The sequence below is a fragment of the Neovison vison genome, chromosome 1, assembly GCF_020171115.1.
Source record: "Neovison vison isolate M4711 chromosome 1, ASM_NN_V1, whole genome shotgun sequence".
Classification (NCBI taxonomy): Eukaryota; Metazoa; Chordata; class Mammalia; order Carnivora; family Mustelidae; genus Neogale; species Neogale vison.
In genome coordinates, this window is record NC_058091.1 from 57,002,380 (window position 1) to 57,022,428 (window position 20,049).

The window sequence follows — 20,049 nt, forward strand, 5'->3', positions numbered from 1 at the left end:
AAATTAGCCAATTGCTAGTTATGTTTGTAAATATTTCTCTGGCCATTTCTTTTTCAGCTGTGTCTTTTGTAAGGCTGATGAATTGTTCACAGAGTATGAATCAAAGCTGTTTTCCCACACGTGAGTTCTCTGATTGATAACCATCAGAATGAAATGTTTACAAGACTTGGTGTTTTGATTTATAAGACTGTGTATTTTCCTCACAGTAACCCTCCTGTGTTTTTTCTTTAATTACATGAGTTCAGTGAATTTTAGCATGTGATCATTTAACATGTTCAGTTTCACTTACACAGAAGTTACCCCTAGATGCTCATGTCCTTTAGTAATACGTTAGGAAGGGACATTTTAGTGGACTGACAGACTTTGAAGTCTGACACATTTCAGCTCGAATCCCTGCCCACTCTTGTGGGCAGATTGCCTCTGTAAATCTCAGTATCCTCATTCATGAAATGACAAACCAATACTTACCTCATTGAATTTTTTATGAATATTCAATTTTAAAATGCACAAAATTGCTTAGCATAGTGTGTGATATATAGTAAGAGTTCTGTAAAAGGTTAGCTTTCATTAATATACTTTCTCCAACACAAATTGGAAGTTACCATCCTGTGTCAAGCAGTGAGTGCATAATAGCTATGGTATTAGCAAAAGTATTCCTGTTTTACAAACAAATTGAGAAAAGTCTAAGTTCTGATTGCCTTGAAAAAAAGAGATTGATGGTGTCCTTTAAGATCGTCCAGTGTTTTTGTTTTGTTTTGCTTTTGCATGGGCAGTAGTGGTGGTAAGTTTGTGTTTTGTATTATGATAATTCTCAGCTAGATTTTAGCATAAAATTTATAGCCATTTTTTATTATGTCAGATTGCTGTCAAGATACTGGACAAATTTATAAGGCCTCCAGCATTTTTAGAATTGCTATGGTCTTCCAAAGACTTGTTTCTCTATTGACTCTGCCAATAGGACTTTCACAATGCGTATTAACCCACTGACAGTAGTTCCTGTTGTTTTGTTCTTACATGTTTTCAGTGTCAAAGGCCAGACTGCAATATTTGAGGAGATGATAGAAGATGAAGAAGGGCTGGTGGATGATCGAATACCCACCACTAGCCGGGGTCTGTGGGCAGTAAGTGAGACAGAGCGATCTATGAAAGCATTGCTGTCATTTGCAAAGTCACACAGATTTGATGTTGAATTCATTGATGAAGGAAGTACTTCAATGGACCTTTTTGAAGCATGGAAGAAAGAATATAAGGTACAACATTTCAATTTTTTTTTCCAACATTAAATATTTTCTTTTCTATATTAATTTTAATTACTACTTTTCTTTGCTCTTTTCAGAGTTTTTAAAAATCTGCTTTAGAGTCTTGAGGTATCATAATTTTTTCCCTAAAATGTAATAATTTTAATGAAAAATAATAATGCTGAACAAATAATCTACTTCTATATATTAAATTGCTAAAAAGAAGTCATTATTAAAATGAAATTGGTATGAAGCCTTTTATTTAGCTGTGAAAGTGTTTCCTTCTATTCTTAGCTTGATCTTACACTGCAATTCTGTGAAATTAGAGTTTTGTTTGTTTTTGTTGTGTTTTGTTTTGCTTTGCTTTTGCTCTGGTGAATAACAACCAAACATCAATAACTTTGAAGATTAGAGAACATGGTAAATATTTCTCAACCTATAAGGCTGGAAACCATTGCAGTTAATAAAGTAGAAAGTAGCCCTTTATATTTATATTTTGATAATTTTATCATATCACAACTTTGTACTTGATTGAGATGCCAAAATTCATTAATTTTGAATTATTCTTTATATTTGAATTTGTTATCCATTATCCTGTTTTACAGGTGAGATGGGTGAGGAAATGAAAGAACTGTTTTATTTATAATATTATAATTCCATTTATATCTTCTTTAAAAATCTGAAGTTCTTTTAAAGCAAGATGAAAATTTCTATCCAGAAAAAGAAAATATGCTATTGGTACTATCATCTCATATGTTTGATAAATGGGGGGATAATACTTTTATAGTTGAAATCATTGATTCATAATAATTTTTTTCTTCTCACATTATTATTCTAAATGCAAATGCATATTAACACATAATTACAGCAAGCGATTGGAAGACAGTGCTATATACAGTGTCCAGTTGCCCCTGCATTTTACCTCTGGGCTTATTTTGATGATATACTATGTCTTAGAGGATTGCCTATCATGCAGTTTTCTTAGATCTTTGTGAGTTTTTTTTTTCTTTTTAACTTGCAGACGGAACTCTAATACACCAAAGCAAATTAATAAGCTACTGTTACACACATCAGTCAGGGTCTACCTCAGAGCATAATGTTAGTGAAGAAAGCATATCAAAGATTTTATACTGACTGATAACATTTCTATAAATTTTAGAAACATGTATAACCAAATTATTAAGAATATGTAGATTACTATGACTCAAATGAAAAGTACAGAATAAGTCCAATTTATAGTAGTGGTTACTCCATTGTAGGGGCTTAAAGGAAGAATGTGCGAGAAAAGAGGGATGCAGTTGATCCAGAAACAGAGACTTTCCAAGGCATTGGTATTGTTCTCTTTCTTAAATTGGATGTTGAATACTCAGTTGTATATTTTAGTATTCTCATTATCATAGATACATATTATTTTGAAAATATGAAATATTTCATAATGAAAAATATTTCTTAAAGCAGAGATTCCGCCAGGCTAATATTGACGTATAAAGATCTATGGTTCCACCAAATTTCTTTGGTATTCTGTTCCTAGGATTCTAAAGGTTAAATATTCTATAGTGGCCTGTGGAGGTTATTCAGTCATACAACCTCATCCTAAAAAATGGCCCAAAAATTGCTTGTGTCTTAGACACTTAGTGAAAAAAATATGTATATCTTATACCTCACTGAAGACTTTTGATCATGGCACATTTTGGTGGTTTTAACCAGTTTTAATTCTGTGCATTAATTACCACTGTCTTTGTGTTTTCTGTTTTCCTAGTTGCTTCATGAGTATTGGATGGCTCTGAGGAATCGTGTGTCTGCTATTGATGAACTTGCAATGGCTACAGAACGATTAAGAGTACGTCATCCTAAGGAGCCAAAGCCTAATCCACCTGTTCTTCATATCATTGAACCACATGAGGTAATTTGCAAGTAAATTAAAAAAAAGAACACAGCCTATAGATGTCAAAAAAATCCAAAGTCCACAGAAGAGTCAGGACAGTGATCTCTTCCATAAGAATGTACTTAATCTCTGCTCTTAGTCTGAGCCGTATAAAAGTGTTTGGTTTTATGTCAAAATGGACAAGAAGGAACAATGTCATATCTAATACATGCATAGAATTCACTATTTGAGTTCATTTGTTCTCTTCAGATTGCATATTCGTGTGTTTCTGAGCACCTTCTGTATGCCAAAATCTAAAGAAGATCTCAGTCAGTTGTTAGACATATCTCCTTCTTATTTCAGTTTTTTCAGTCTTTACCTTCCATAAGAACAATCAAAAACTTTTCTTTTGCACTTTTCCTTTGCTACTAATGAACAGATATTGACAGCTTATTTTCTAATAAATCCCTCTTTATATCCCAGGATTAAAAAAATGACTCTCCCAACCTTTATCTCCCATATTAAAATATAATTTCCTTTATAGTTTTATTCGATGTATGTTGGAGGGGGGGTTGTTTTGTTTTCTTTAAATAAGCTGCACGGGGGCTTGAATTCATGACCCCTAGATCAAGACCTGATTTGAGATCAAGAATCTGACACTTAACAAAGACTGAGCTGCTCAAATGCCCCTATGTGTTTTAACTTTTAAGTCTTTCTCTTCCTATAAAGCTTGGAAACTATCTTAGAAAAATTTAAAAATACTCATTTTATACTATCTGAGCTTTTAAAATATGAATTATCAGTAGTTTTTTCCTCTGTAACCAAATTTCTTACTTTCATAATCTTATTTTCATAATCGTCTATCTACTGTTTTCTACTGTTTTCATCATTGTCTGTCTGCTGGGAAGGGGTATGGGTGTAGGTGTGAATGGCATGTGAATGGAGAGTGCTCTTTGGGTTTCCTAAAATCACTTTGACCAAAGCAGCAGATCTTTTAGTTTTTCTCTATCCCATAGATATATTACTGAAAAATGGTACATAAATAGAATTCAGGTTGATTTTTAACCAATTTCAAGTGTATGCAGATACTTCCTATTTAAAAGAATTTTGTATTGAATTTTGTCTTCTGTAGAGCTGTGTGTGTGTGTGTGTGTGTTATTTCCTTTTAAAATATCTACTATCCATTTTGCAAATTCAAGTTTTCACATGTCAATGGATTTTCTAAAAATAGGACACACTAACTTAAGTGTGTCCTATTTTTATTAAACCCATTCACATGTTTAATATAATTTTATCATCTTTCTAAGAGAGAGAATAAAAAGTTTTATTGTTTTGCTTTTTAGGTAGAACAAAATCGCATAAAACTACTAAATGATAAAGCTGTTGCGACTTCACAGCTTCAGAAAAAGCTTGGGCAGCTTCTTTACCTAACAAACTTGGAGAAGGTATTGTGTTTAAAGATGCTACTTTTCCCATGCTGTATATCAATAAACCTTTGTGACTCCTTCCATTTAATCTGTTAATCACATAATGATACAGGGTTTTCTTTAATCTTTTGTTTGTGTTAATTAGATCAGTCAGAACACTAGTCATTTCTATAGTAACTGCACAGATCACAACAGGTGACCTATAGAATATTTAAGTTACACAGATTATGTAAAAGGTATGCACTCTAGAGTATAAAACAGTATAAACAGACTTTCATTCAAAGCCTTGAATCGTGGAAGTATAACCATCTTTGGGCAAAAAATGCATAATCTATATATACTTATACGTGCATTCATTAATACATATATGGATTTTTTTTAATTTGTTATTTGGAACTATAAAATGTTTGGAAGGCTACTAAATCACAAAATGTAATGATAAATTACTGTAATTCAAACCACATTTTCTGAGTTGTGATCAATGTAGTTCCATCTTATTGCAAGGATAAATGGCTTTTGGCAGTACCTTACCAGAAAGAGATATAATAGATTTTTGGATAGAACAAATGAAGGAAAGCAGTAGACTAGAGTTGGTCCTGAAAATGGATACAAAATACATATAAGTGAATCAAGAAATCCCGGTGATGATAAAATGAGAAGTTGGACATTCATTATAAGTAAACTACCATGGTAGTTGAGAGGATGGTCTTGGGACCTAGGCAGTTCAGGTTTGGATCTTGACACCACTCTTTCCTACATATGGGACTTTATTCAAGTTATTTACCTCTCTTTGCCTCATCTGTAAAATAAGAATAACAACATTACCTTGTAGGGCTCTCTTGAGGACTGTATGAATTATATATGAAGTGCTAGAGCTGTTCCTGACTTACTGTGCACTTTCTAGGTCTTTGCTATTAGTATCCTATTGTTACTGATATTACTGTGATGACTACTAGTATTATTTTTTTTTTTTTTTTAGGACTTACTTATTTGAAAGAGAGAGAGCGAACAATCTTGTGGGGAGGGGGAGGCAGAGGGAGAAGGAAAGAGAATCTCAAGCAGACTCCACACTAAGTACAGAGCCCCGCCACCTCATAGCCCAATATCATAACCTGAGCTGAAATCAACAGTATGACACTTAGCTGACTGAGCCACCTGAGTGCCCCTAGACGGGGAAAACTTTTAAAAGTCAGTCTCACAAAATTCTAGCATTAGAGAAGTAACGTTTGGAAAAAACTTTTTAATATTCCTGTTTCTAGAATTGCTGTTCTTCTTCTCTTCGATCTGCCGATGGATTTGCAGGTGTTTGCAATCTTTAGATAAGCTCTCTAGCTGATCTCCTGCTAGCTGAGGTAGTCTCAGCCTGCTACTTCTCCGCCATCTTGACTCCTCCCCCCTAACTTTTTGATATTCCTGAATGTGAGTTTTTTAAATGTTAGATTTCTGTACTTTAAATGTGAAAGTCAAAACTAAGAGATAGTTAATTGTTAGTTATAGGATACAAATTGATATCCTGTATTTGTTGAATCATTTTTTAAAAAATTAAAATTCTAAGGATATATAATCTGCCTAGAAGATCAAATTCAGCTAATAATAAAAGAAAAATTTATGAATAATCATATTAAGCTGATACCATTTCCTGCCAACAAATAGGCAGAGATTTTTAAAATAACACTCCACAGAGGTGAAAGGGCAGTGAATGGATATTTCATGTATTACCAATAAGAATATATTTATATAGCCCTTTCCTGAAAATACTTTAACATGTATTAACAATTTTAGAGAATTCATATCCTTTAACTCAGTAATTCTTAAAACTTTTTCCTGAGTATTCTAAGTAAATAGAAATTTTGGGAGTGAATTAGATTAAAGGATAGTTACTGTAGTCTTGTTTGTAATAATAAACTAGAAGACTAAGTGTCCAAAAAAAGTTCAATATTTACATATAAAGTCATGGATAATTGTTACAATGAAATTATGATATAAATATTGTAAATGGTGTCTTCAGAAAATAATTAAGAGAATGCTCATGTTAGAAAGTTGAGAGAAAGAAATAAATAAAATTTAAAAAATAAAATTATAAATGGAGTATAATCCCAATTTTATATCACTGTTTAGTTGAATAAAAAATAAGCGAAACAAATTTTTACATTTTCTGGCAGTCAGCAGATACTTATTGAACACCTGAGATGTTTATGCATTATAGTGGGAGCTTGAGATAGACAGACTTGGTCCTTGGCCTCAAGGAACTTAATTGATCACTTAAAATAATAAAATGACGGGGCACCTGGGTGGCTCAGAGGGTTAAAGCCTCTGCCTTCGGCATAGGTCATGATCCCAGAGTCCTGGGATCAAGTCCCGTATCGGGCTCTCCGCTCGGCAGGGAGCCTGCTTCCTCCTCTCTTTCTCTCTCTCTCTCTGCCTGCCTCTCTGCCTGCTTGTGATCTCTGTCAAATAAATAAATAAAATCTTAAAAAAAAAATAATTGAATGGCATACATTCAAGAGTTCTGAAGAAATTTAAAGATGAGCATGTTATATGATTGATGAGCAATTTTCAGTATTGGGTAACAAAAAATTGGTCAATTTCCAGTTAGATTTCAAAGCATAAGGAAGGTCTTTCAGTAAACATACATTGAATCACTGTTATACCTGAAATTAATATGTTATATGTCGATTATATCTCAGTTTAAAAAAATAAGTTCTTCAGAAGAAATTTTCTGAATACTAAGCAACCACATGAGATCTTTCTTAGTCTGTCTGGGTACTGCTACTTCTGTATGGGAATAGCAGTGATGTCTTACCATTACCTTATTAACATCTATTTTTAAAGACAGTGGAGTCTTATGGAAGCAAAAAGGTTGAGGTGAAATGACATTCCAGGGAAGGAAGAGCTCTTTCTAGGTGAGCTGAGATTGCTGGCCATTGTCTTGCCTGAAAACATTTGCAGAATCTGGATACAGGCTGAGATTAAGGTCAGTATTGCCGAGGGACTCAAACAGGAGAAAGAAAACTCGGAACTTTGGATGGCCAGGTGAGCTAGTATTACATTTTGGAACTTCGAGGAGCTTCAGATGCATGACAAACTCTCCCTCATTTGCTAAGTGATAGGGTTGCATGAAAGCTGGGCCTGAACTAGAAATATAGAGTGAAATCTTGGTTTCAGCAGTACTTCAGGGACAGTTCCTCCCCAAGGGAGCAAGTGTCCAACAACAAACACAGAACAGGTCTTATTACCCTTGAGACATTTGAAACCATGGTGGCTTGATTTTAAACTTAAAACCCATTCCCAGAACCAGCTCAGTTTTTTACTAGATTGAGGTAATCAGCAACTCACCCCTCAAGCTAACTGCCTACCAGGGTAGGAATAATCCTCCATGAAAGAAAATAACATCTAATTTTGTCTGTGCGTTTTTTCATATAAACAAACTAAGAAGTGTAGCATACAGAAAGAAATTATAAGAAATGTGCAAGGCAGGAAAATGTGACCAGTAATTAAAAGGGGAAAAATGAACAATTGAAGCAGATCTATAAATAATCCAGATTGTGAACATAGCAGGAAAGAACTTTAAAGCAATTGTGATTTATACATCAAAGGGAGGAAAGGCTGGCCAACATAGATAGAATGAATTGGAATGTATACCATAGAATCAGATGGACATTTTGGAAAGGCAAAATCTAGTATCTAAAATTAAAAACTGGTTGGATAGTGACTAGACACAGAAAATGACAGAAGTAGTGAATTCAAGTATGGTTCAATAACAAATACCCAGTTTGAAGAAGCATATCAATAAAAATAAAGAACAGGATATAGTGAGAGAGATGTGGGACACAGTCATATGATTGAAATATATGTAATTGAAGTTCCAGGAGAAAAAGAGGTATATGTTACCAGAGCAACTTGAAGAGATAAGGGCTGGGAGTTTTCCAGAACTGAAGATAATGTCTTATAGGTTCAAGAAGCTCAGGGAACCCCTAACAGAATACAAATAAAACTTTCAGAACACCTATGAATATCATAAACTGCGAGAATCCAAAAGTCTTGGGGAAAAAAAAAAAATATATATATATATATATTTTTTTTTTAAGATTTTATTTATTTATTTGACAGATAGAGACCACAAGTAGGCAGAGAGAGAGGGGGAAGCAGGTTTCCTGCTGAGCAGAGAGCCTGATGCGGAAGTCGATCCCAGGACCCTGAGATCATGACCTGAGCGGAAGGCAGAGCTTAATCCACTGAGCCACCAGGCGCCCTGAAAAATATATATATATATATTTTTTTTTTTTTTACTGAAAATGTATTTTAAGCAACTAGAATTGGGACAAAATTTGGTGACTGTATACCTTCTCCTTATTGACTACACTGAGAAACTGTTTGCTTTAACACTTTAAAGATGGCATTCCACTGTTACCAGGTTTCAGTAGCTTTATGCTGTGTAACCAGGTAACAATGGAACAACATCTTTAAAATGCTGTATTTAAGGGATGCCTGGGTGGCGCAGTTGGTTGAACGACTGCCTCCGGCTCAGGGCGTGATCCTGGAGTCCCGGGATCGAGTCCCACATCAGGCTCCCAGCTCCATGGGGAGTCTGCTTCGCTCTCTGACCTTCTCCTCGCTCATTCTCTCTCTCACTGTCTCTCTCTCTCAAATAAATAAAAATAAAATCTTTAAAAAAAAAAATAAAATAAAATGCTGTATTTAAAAGTGAAATTAAGATGTATTTATGTTATGGAGCTTCAAAGAATTCCTTCCCAGTAGACTCACACTATAACAAATATTAAAGGAGCTTCTTTGAACCAAAGGGACGTTATCCCAGGTTGGAGAATAGAACTGCAGGGAAGGATGCAGGACAAGAGAAAGCTTAAGTATGTAGGTAAATAAAAAGATCACTGACTGGGGCGCCTGGGTGGCTCGGAGGGTTAAAGCCTCTGCCTTCGGCTCAGGTCATGATCCCAGGGTCCTGGGATCGAGCCCCGCATCGGGCTCTCTCCTTGGTGGGGAGCCTGCTTCCTCCTCTCTCTCTCTCTCTCTCTGCCTGCCTCTCTGCCTACTTGTGATCTCTCTCTGTCGAATAAATAAATAAAATCTTAAAGGAAAAAAAAAAAAAAAAAGATCACTGTGTAAAGCAGGAGTGCTGATGTTTGTGTAGGATATACAACAAACCCAGAACTCAAATACATAACAATAACTTAGGAAGAAGGTAAGCAGAGGCAAACTATTACAAGATTCTTCCATTCTGTCCAGACAAATGGACAGAAGAAATTGGTAAGGTTATCTAACATTTGAACACTGAACAGCCATGATCAAATTGACATAGAGGCTACAAAATACACTCTTCTTAGGGGTACGTGGAACATTTACCCAAATAGACCTTGTGCTAGTTAAAAGAGCAACTCTTAAAACTTGTAAAAGATGAAAATTGTACAAGATTATGTTTCCTGACAAAAGGAATTAAGTTAGAAATCAATATGAATCCCCAAATGTTCAGAAATTAACACACTCCTGAATAACCCATAAGTTAAAGAAATCACACCAGAAATTAGAAAATGTTCTGAACAGAACAAAACTAAAAATCATGTGACAATGTGAAGCTAAGGTGTGCTTAGAGGAAATTTAAAACTTGAAATCAGGGATCTGAAAATACTATGCATGGGACAAATCCAGCTCACTGCCTATTTTGTAATTATAGGAAAGTTTTGTTGGAAACTAGCCACACTCATTCCTTAAAATATTGTTTATGGCTGCTTTTGTGCTACATTAGCAGAGTTGAGTAGTTCCAACTGAAATCATGTGGCCACAAAGCCAACCTGGCCCTTTATGGAAAAATAGTAATCCTCACTTTAAGTAAATTTTAAAAGAAGAGATGATGTAAATTGTGAAAAATTGTTTACAAAATGCTACATAATGCCCCTTGTTATATGTGCCCATGGATGATTTCCCACACTCTGGGTTTGGTCACATGACCTGCTTTTGGCCTGTGACAGAAGCACACAGATTTGAAGAGTACATGCACATTGAAGTTTGCCAATCTTGTTGCTCTTTGGAACTTTGAATCATTGTGAAGCGGCCCAGATTACGTGTCTTCAGGAGCAGAAATCTCCACTTAGCCCTTTCTCTGGACCAGCTTGTCTGCTGACTGCTAGACATCAACATGAGGCCATAATAGACCACCCAGCCCCACACAGCTCAGCCCACCCCCAGATTACTCAGTTGACCTGTAGAATCATGAGAAACTCCTGTTTGTTTTAGCCACTAAGACTTTAGGTGGTTTGTTATATTATCTGATACAAATAAATAATAGAAGAAAATAATTCAACTTAAAAAAAAAATCCTTGTATTTTCGTTAATGGAATTGTTTTGAACCATAGAGTTGCTGAATCCATGCACAATTTACCTCCCCCCTCCCCCCACTAAACAAAAGTCAAGAGATAATGAAAAAGAGTTATTTAAAGTGTTTAACTATTTGGTTAATGAAACCAAAGACTTAAAACTTCAGTGATCTGAGCCTAATTTACTTTCCTTCAGGTCTTCCTCAGTATTAAAAACTGTCCATTTGGTAACTTTCTTGAAGCTCAAAAATTTTTGAGATAGTTTTAGAGATTTTGAAGAGAACTGTTAATACTTCAATATAATTTTCAGGCAAAATGAGTCTCAAAGATATTTCTGCTTTCTAGTTATTTGTTTTGCCTTAATGAGATAACAAAAGAATATGGAGAAGAAACTAGCATTAAGGAGATTTGTAAATGCTGCCCTTTCCCAAGTTTGTGATCGCCTGTCCAGTGAAATGTACAGAATAAATATTGACTGTATGTTTTTTAAGGAGCATTTATTTCAGAATTCCAAATTACATTTTTTAAAATAATACATTATTTCTTTATAACAAAAGCTAGCTTGAATGTAAAATTTTGAGAATTTACCTGTTATATCACAATTTGCTTTTCACTTTGCCTTTTACAGTAGTCACAAATATTAGTAATATGGTAACTTTAATAAACTCTAAGGAAAGTTATTTGCATTTTTTATTTGTTCTGTGAATGTTACTTGTTAATCCTGGGAATATTAGCATTAAGTAATACATTAGTAAGTCATCTTAATTATCAAGTTTATTTAAATAGCAGTTGCCAGCATTTACTTTTATAAATGAGTTGTAAAATGCATATCAGGTTTTAAAATGCAACTAATCTCTTCTTTAAATTATTTTTTTGACAGTCTCAAGATAAAACATCAGGAGGCATTAATCCAGAACCTTGTCCAATCTGTGCTCGGCAGCTGGGAAAACAGGTAAAATAATAAATAGCATATGCATTTATAAAACACTTTATACCTTTCAAAAGTGTAATATATATATATATAAATGTATATAAAATAGCTCTCTTTTTCTCTCATGACAATTTTATATCCAAGGCAAAAATGACCTCCACCTTAAAAATAGGACCAAAGGTTAGGTGAGAAGCTTAGTGCCACATGTTTAAACAGTGATCCTCCTTAAGTGATAGGTGAAATGTATTTCTAGAATAACCCCACATTTTTCACTGAAAATGCATAGTTTTGCATATTTTTTCCAGTCACAAGATCAAGTCTAAGTAATTTGACTTTGTCAGTTTAATATGTTTATTTGGTAGTTGTACAGAAATATAATAGATCATACATTTACTTAAGAAGTTATTACAAAGGTATAGTAACATAGCTCCTATTTGGGATTATTAATATTTAAAAACTAGACCTTAAAGTGTAAATAATATCTATCCTAGTGAAATTTAGATGTGATTTTTTACAAGGCCATTGTAATAGAATAAATCTTTCTAAGATTGGTGTACAAATTTCTATAAACTTAATCGCACCATATTAGTTCTCTTCAAAGAGATTCTTCATCCTACCAACTGTGATTTTTGAAACTACAAATATCTACTTTATAGAATCTACTTTGTATGATAAATCATATATGATATCAGAGTATTAATTGCTCCTTAATCAAAGTGAGTAAAAGTGTTCTTGGCTGCCTTTTTCTATGGAACCAAGAGTAAGAAGTTAAAGATATGAGCTCCACATTCTGACCAGCAATAATCAGACAAAAAGTATCTTTTGGTCTCCACAATTTACGAAAAAGTAGGATTTTAAAGGGTATTTTATTGATAATAAATCTTAAATGCACCAATATTACTTTGGAGACCAAGCAGAATAGTAATGTACAGATGCTGCTGATTTCTGAGAAAAATCACTAGTAAAAATATGATAAAATTCATGATAAAAATGGAAAGGATTAAAAGGTAAGTAGTGCCTTTTTTACTTTTAGTTTCAATGAGATTCATACAACTGGGTGAATCCGAATTTTTAATATATGTCTTAAACATTTCCAGTTTTTAAAGCTCTTTCATATGCATAATTTCATTTAATTTTAGTATAACCCATATTTCCTTCATTTAGGAGAATATACTGGAATACAGTAAAAGTAACAATACTTTTCTTTTTGATTTCTGTTCCTCACTTCAATCTGTAGGAACTCTAGATCGTTTTTATCTTCCCAGTTCTCCTCTTCCCCTCCTAACTTAGAGGATCAATCAGAGAGAACTCATAAACTGGCTAATACCCCCTGGAGGCATTGCCATTTGTCTGGTCTTCTGTTTGGGCTGCTTCAGTCAACCTCCAGTCACTCCCAAGGCTCTGGAGCCAAGTGGATGATTTCTCCTGAATTGCAAGTGTAGATGGACTTTAGGCTTGTCCACTCTGAGCTCTCATGAGCCACAAAAGTTCTCTCAAGTAGAGGAAGTATCCCTCATCCCTACTGGCACTGAAGGTACACAGGGTACAGAATACTGCTGTGTTTACAAAAATTCTAGTGAGGGGCACGTGGGTGGCTCTGTTGGTTAAGCAACAGACTCTTGGTTTCAGCTCAGGTTAGGATCTCAGAGTCATGGGATCCAGCTTAGCACGGAGTCTGCTTGGGACTCTCTCCCTCTCCTCCTGCTGCTCCCCCTTCTCTAAAATAGATAAATATTTAAAAAAAGAAAATTGCTAGTGAAACAGCTCTTTAATTTTAATGCAGCCTCAGCTCCCAATAATAGACATGAGAGAGCAGATGCACAGCTAGACAACAGCATGAACAGCTTCAACTAGTAAAACCCCAAAAGCCCCTCCCCCTTCTCAGAAATTATTTTCAAACCAAGTTTGAAATATCTCATTTTTCTTCTCCCTTAGTGTGAGTTCTTTTCTAAGGGACTTCTTAGTCTACCCTGCAAAAGCACCCCAGATGGGCCCAACCATGCTTCTTTCTGTGCGTATGCATACATTTCTGAATCCTAGAAAAACACAGCTTAGTGCTTAGAACTAAGTCATTCGTAATACCACTCAATTTTTGTTGTTGTTGTTTACCAGGTGAAAAAAAATAATTTGCATAAGATGCCATAGCTTTTAGAAATGATCCATCACCTAAATCTGGTGCTCTTCTGCACCCCTCATTGCCAATATCAGGGAGTCTCTGTGGTATCCTCCAAGAGTCAGAGCTTTTGTACTTTTCTTGAAGTAGGACAAAGGGGTTTTCAAAAATGTCTTTTTATGTATTTGGTTTTTTTTTTTTAATATATCTAGAACCGCTTTTAAATAAACCTGAGATACTAGCCCATTCATTTTCTATATAATAAATACTGTAACATGTAAAGATATAAATCCGTTTAATGAGTTATATAGAATATATTGAGGATGATATCTCCAAATTAATGTTGTTCTCAGTCCCTCTACTGTATCTGCTATTACAGTGCTAAAGGAGTAGTTTGCATTTTTCCTAAATACCAAAATGAGAACACCAACTTCTTACAAAATAATGGTGACTGACTGTTAAGCTTACAGAGTGAGTAAAACTAAAGACTGAAAGTGGATTCTGGTTGAACTAAAAAACAGTTAATTTTGAAGTACAACTTAGCTTTTATGACTTACAGAGTGTTAACATCATAAAATATTCAGGAAGTGAAATTATGCTTCCTTATCCTCTTTTTAATATATTTATAGATTTTAAGATTTTTTAATTTATTTATCTATTTGACAGAGAGAGAGAGATCACAGTAGGCAGAGAGGCAGGCAGAGAGAGAGAGGGGAAGCAGGCTCCCTGCTGAGCAGAGAGCCCGATGCAAGACTCAATCCCAGGACCCTGAGATCATGACCTGAGCAGAAGGCAGAGGCTTAACCCACTGAGCCACCCAGGTGCCCCTAGAAGGCATCTTTGATAGCGCCTCACTGAGGTATATTCTGTGTGTTTTCTTTTTCAGTGGGCAGTACTGACCTGTGGACACTGTTTCTGTAACGAGTGCATTTCAATTATTATTGAGCAGTACAGCGTGGGGTCTCATAGAAGCTCCATTAAGTGTGCCATCTGCCGCCAGACCACATCTCACAAAGAAATCTCATATGTCTTCACCTCCGAGAAAGCCAGCCAGGAAGAAGATATCCCTGTGAAGGTAAAGTAGGTTAAGAACATGTGGAAGCATAGTCAGAGCAATGTAGTAGCAGTCGGTATCTGATAGTGAGACCATCAAAATCAGAACAAGGCCGGCACAGTGAATGTGTAGAAACCACTCTCTCTGTCTGTACGAACACTGCCTGAAAGCCTCAGCTTTACCATCTACGCTTTCTATGTGGGAGGAAGGCAAGAAGGCTTTTTCAAACATGGCTGGCCATCGGCAGGTCTACTGTGGCAGAAAAGTTCACATCTTAGAATTTCAGTTCACCATCATCTTTGTTGGTATTTCTACTACAAATAGAGCTCTGGTTAAATTAGCAATTTACTTAGAGAAAGTTTCTTCCTCATCCTCTCATTTGCCCTAGATAGCAGGGAAAAGGGATAGGCCCAACCTAATTGGAGGGAAAAACAATGCTTCTGAAGTTAATGGAGACTGTCACAGAAGGAGGTATATATTTTCAGATGACACAGATTGGTATTTCAGAGCCAAAACTTGGCTTTATTTTCCTAATTTTTTCCCCGTGCTTCATTCTGAATTCCAAGAAAATGACTAGAATTTGAAATCCAAACAGGATAATTGGACTTTCTCTCTAAGGGGCATTTATCTAATGAAAAACCTTTACTAGAATTTTTTGTTCTTTGCCTTCCTTAAACGTGCTTCTTTTTTTCATCCTAATCAGACTTAGACAAAGGACAAATCAATATATGTAGTAGGGAATATAGGCCTGAAGGAGTAATTGAGAGTTAAAAATCCTTATTTTTAAGGATTGTATTTTTTGAGGAAAATTAACAAGCTGAAACTATCAGGAGTTAGGGCTCCTCCTCCTGACAAAAGTGTGATTGATTTAAAGTTCGTTTAAGTACTGTTTATCCTTACTGTTATTTGAGTAAAACCTGGAAATACCAATAACATTGCTCTCTAGTGTGTTGAGATAAACAAAATCCCAAAGTTGGAACGAACATTCATTCATTCCATATCTGTTTATTGGACACATAGTGTGTGGCAGGCAGTATGCTGGGCCTCACAGATACAACAAACACTCCTTAATAAAACAGACATGATTGCTGTCCTCGTTGAGTTTACAGTTTGGCAATGGAAGGACAGAATTTAAGTTGGGGCAGTCAGGAACAGACATTACGCAAATAATTAATGTATTACAATTGTGATAAGCCCTCCAAAAGAAAATCAAACTTGGCTTCTCTGAGGGAATGACAGTTAAGTAGGTGCCTAAAGGATGAATGAATTCACCAGGCCGAGGGAAGAGAGACGTGACCTTGTGGGAGGAGGCTGCCAGATAGAAACAAACAAAAAACAATATATAGAAATGTCTGAGACAAGGAAGATCTTAATGGAACTCAGTGGCTGCAGTGTAGAAGGCACAAAGGACAAGTGAATGAAATGAATCTGGAGTCCAAAGAGGGATCAGATGCTGAAGGGCCATCTGAAGATTTGAGAATTTTCTTTTCCTGTAAACTGAAAGGTATTACATGTTATATGTAGAGAAGTATCATGATCAGATTTGAATCTTTAAAAGATCCTTTTTGTGCAGTGTAGAAATTCGATTAGCAGGAATAGGAAAACAAACAGAAAAACTTTGGAGAGGACAGATCAGAAGGCCACAGCAGTAGTGATGGTGGTTTTGATTAGGTCAGTAGTGGTAGTGGAGGTAGAAAGAACCGGTTATAGTTATGAGGTATTCGAAGGTTGATTAGTAAGATAGAATGCCAGAGGGATTGATTGCAATTTTGTAAAAGACCCCCTGGTTTCTGAAGTGAAAAATCAGATGGATAATAGTACAGTTACTGATAGGAGGTATTTGGAGGAGGACTACATTTAAACATGCTGGGTTTGAAATGCCTAGGACATCCATGTAGCAAAGTGTTGCTCTGTGGAGCAAGAGATAGAAAATTCGCAGTCACTGGCATAATGATGTGTGAAACCATGAGAGTAAATGAAATTACCTAGGGTGAAACACAGCAGTTGGCTTCAGACCATGTCCCCTAGGACTCCAGAGCTCTTTAAAAGTTGAATAAAAGGGGAAAAGCTGAAAAGGAGACCAGGAAGGAGCAACTGGAGGCATCAGCAATCAAGGAGAGGCCAAAGAACTACTTCTGTAAGGAGGCAGTTACCAGACATATCCAGTGATGCTGAGGTGGCTCGGTGACCCTGTGGACCAGTCTGGCTGATGGAGGTCATTGATGAACTTCAAAAGAGCCTTTTAATGGAAATTTAGAGGCAAAAGGCAGATTAGATTGGAAGGGAATGAAGAGTGAACAGGAAGTGAATAAGTAGAGAAAATATCCAACCATTTTATAAATTTAGCTGTGAAGTAGAAAAGAGAATTATAACCAGTAAGAGATAGAACGTGCACAGGGAGGGCTTATGGGGATTTTTTGGCTTTTGGTTTTGGGAGTGGGGTGTGTTTGTTTTAGGGTTTTTTTATGGTAAAGATTCTTGAGTATGTTTAATCTCTGGCAAAGAAGGATAGTTTGAAGATAAAGGAAAGAGAAGGAATAATCTGCAATGTAATAAGTTTCTTCAAAAGACAAGAGTGTTGACATATAGAGAGAAAGTAAAAATCTCATTCACATACCAGGGAGAGGTTGGGCTACTGAGCAGATAAGCTTTAAGGGTAAATGTCCTTGTCAGAGGATGGGCTCTCCTAGTCATGTCAGAAAGAACAGCTACTCCAGATCCAACTGCAGAAGCAGGTGACCCAAGTAAGGTGGAGGAGACAAGGTGACAGAAGCTGAAATGATAAGACTTGAACATTGGAGGGGTTGTCCAAGGGGACAGACAGTGTCCTATCTAGAGTTGAGATAGAGTTAGGCACCAAAATTCCTCCATGAATGAAAGGTAGTGTTCAGTAAATGAGAGCAAAGAGTAGAATTAGGGGATAACTGGGTTTCGTGAGGCCCTAAAGAATGGAAATTTTTACAGAGATGAGAAATAATGATCTGAAACCTACATCAGAGACCAGAGGACACCAGTAGTCATAGTTCAAGAAAGCACTGTGCTCAAAGGACAGCCGGGTTCTAATTATAGCAAGGAAGTAGAGCACAGTATTTCTACAAAAGGTTAAAAGTGGGACAGAGTTTGTTGACCATAAAGCACTAGTAATGGGGAACTACCGGAGTTGGGAGTGGAATGAAAAGAGTGGGAGGGTGGAGAATGGGAGGGAACTGTAGAGCAGTCTGGGAATAACACAACTGGCAAGGTTAACTGATGAGAAGATCATGATTTCAAGGGGTCGTGTAGTTCTGCTCCCTCTCTGGGAATCCCCTGGATAAATGTGTATTTTTAAATCAAATGCCAAAGAGTTGCTGAGTGAAGAGGAAGGTGGTCTGTGGTGCAATCTGCTGACCAGCCCTGATGAGGCATTTGATAGTCAGGCTTGATCCTCCTCCCCGCCCAAAGAACTGCTTTCCTCCCAGCTTCCCTCTCCCTTTCTTCCCAATCCTGCACTTTTCCTCTCCTTCCCTTAAAAATAGTTTTTCTTAGCCCTTCTTTTTCTTCTTCTGTCTCTTCCTTTGGCCTCAGCCATCCCAAGGGCCACCGATGGCACTCATGGCTAAGAAGGGCTGCTGACCCTTAGGTAAAAGCATTCATCACACTGTAAGGAACGAGTGTGAGAACTGCTGTGTCAGGCTTCACGCCGCGAGGTTTAGGAAGTGATTGCTCTAGCTACCAGTAAACAGCACAGCCTCTGTGAGACTGAGTCATGGAGCCCATCAAACCCAAACACCTGTTTGTTTTATGGCACCTTTCCTAGACACACAGGAGAGAGGTCAGGACAGTTACATTCACTGTCCTGTTGGGACAGGAATATCAGTGTACAAATACTGTTTATTATTCTCTTCTTCCTGTCTTTCCTGTGTACTAATAAACACATAAATTAAAGCATCTTATAAAAAGTTATGATTACAGAATTTACTGAAGTTAATTTTTTTGACCTTATAGGTGCATGTACACTTGTATTTCCTTTTTATTAAACATGACTGATTATTATACCCATTATGCTTGTAAGTTTTATCCGTCTTCCACATTCTCACATTACTTCTTGCCACAGTTACTTCTGCTTCTCTCGCTGCCTTTACTGTCACCATTTGTTCCTGCCACTTCTGCCTTCTGCTGCCTGTCCCCTTTTCTACTTCTGTCACATTTCTGCCCTACTGCCTGCCACCTCCTCTTTGAAGCATCTGCCTATTGTTCTCTCAGACACTCTGCTTCTATAACTACCCTGCTGAACAGTCATATTATCTGTTGTGAAGTTGAAGGAGTAATCATATATAAAATAGAGATAATTCTATATAAATAAGGCACTGTTTTAAAATTTTATAAATATTAGTTCAAACTATTGTTAGCCCTAGGAATTTTTCTTTTATGTTGATTATCAAATCTCTGGCCTTTATTACAATGCCGAGAAGTAATTTTTTTACTTCGTTGAATTTTTGTATTATCCGAAATATTTATTTCACTCTAAGTAGTAATGTCAAGACTCTCAGAGCAGACAGTCAGTATATCATACATAATCATATCATTTCCAAAAGATATTTGGAAAACATAAAGATGGTATTAAACAATATAAGACATTTTTTTCTGCTGGTATTTCACAATATAAGGAATCCTGTTGATGGACAATAGACATAAACTGATTATTGCGATCACAGTGTTCCCTTCAGCAGACACATGTAAGTTAAAGATTGTATTTACTCTAACGTCTGTGTGACAGTATTCCTAAATGACCCTTGGAACCTACTGGGCATTTCACAAAGTAAACAAAATTCCCCTTGCAAGTTCTGACAACTGCCAGGCATTTGGGATGGTGAAGTAGGCTTCCTGGCAGAACATACACCCCACGTGGCATGTTCCTTGTGTTCTAAGTTTGGATAGGTTTCATTTTTGTCAGTGGAAACCCTGACTGTATGATGGACACAGTTCTTATGTCATAAGAAGTTTCTATCCAGGAGCAAATACTCTACATGGGTATAGCCGCAGCAAAACAGCAACCTTCCCACCCCTCCTACACACAGGCACAACTGCTTCATCTTCTCATACTTTGGAGTGTC

The 20,049-nt window shown here is 36.2% G+C and overlaps 1 protein-coding gene across 2 annotated transcripts in view; it reads left to right on the forward strand.

The window, feature by feature from the left end:
• SHPRH (SNF2 histone linker PHD RING helicase) overlaps nucleotides 1-20,049 on the forward strand; it is an 89,593-nt gene that overhangs the window by 49,914 nt on the left and 19,630 nt on the right. For both annotated transcript variants that reach the window (XM_044247127.1, XM_044247128.1), the window contains exons 20-25: nucleotides 58-120; nucleotides 1,025-1,250; nucleotides 2,998-3,141; nucleotides 4,446-4,547; nucleotides 11,739-11,810; nucleotides 14,789-14,977. In XM_044247127.1, the coding sequence (XP_044103062.1) occupies nucleotides 58-120; nucleotides 1,025-1,250; nucleotides 2,998-3,141; nucleotides 4,446-4,547; nucleotides 11,739-11,810; nucleotides 14,789-14,977 (796 nt within the window). The remainder of the gene's footprint in view (nucleotides 1-57; nucleotides 121-1,024; nucleotides 1,251-2,997; nucleotides 3,142-4,445; nucleotides 4,548-11,738; nucleotides 11,811-14,788; nucleotides 14,978-20,049) is intronic.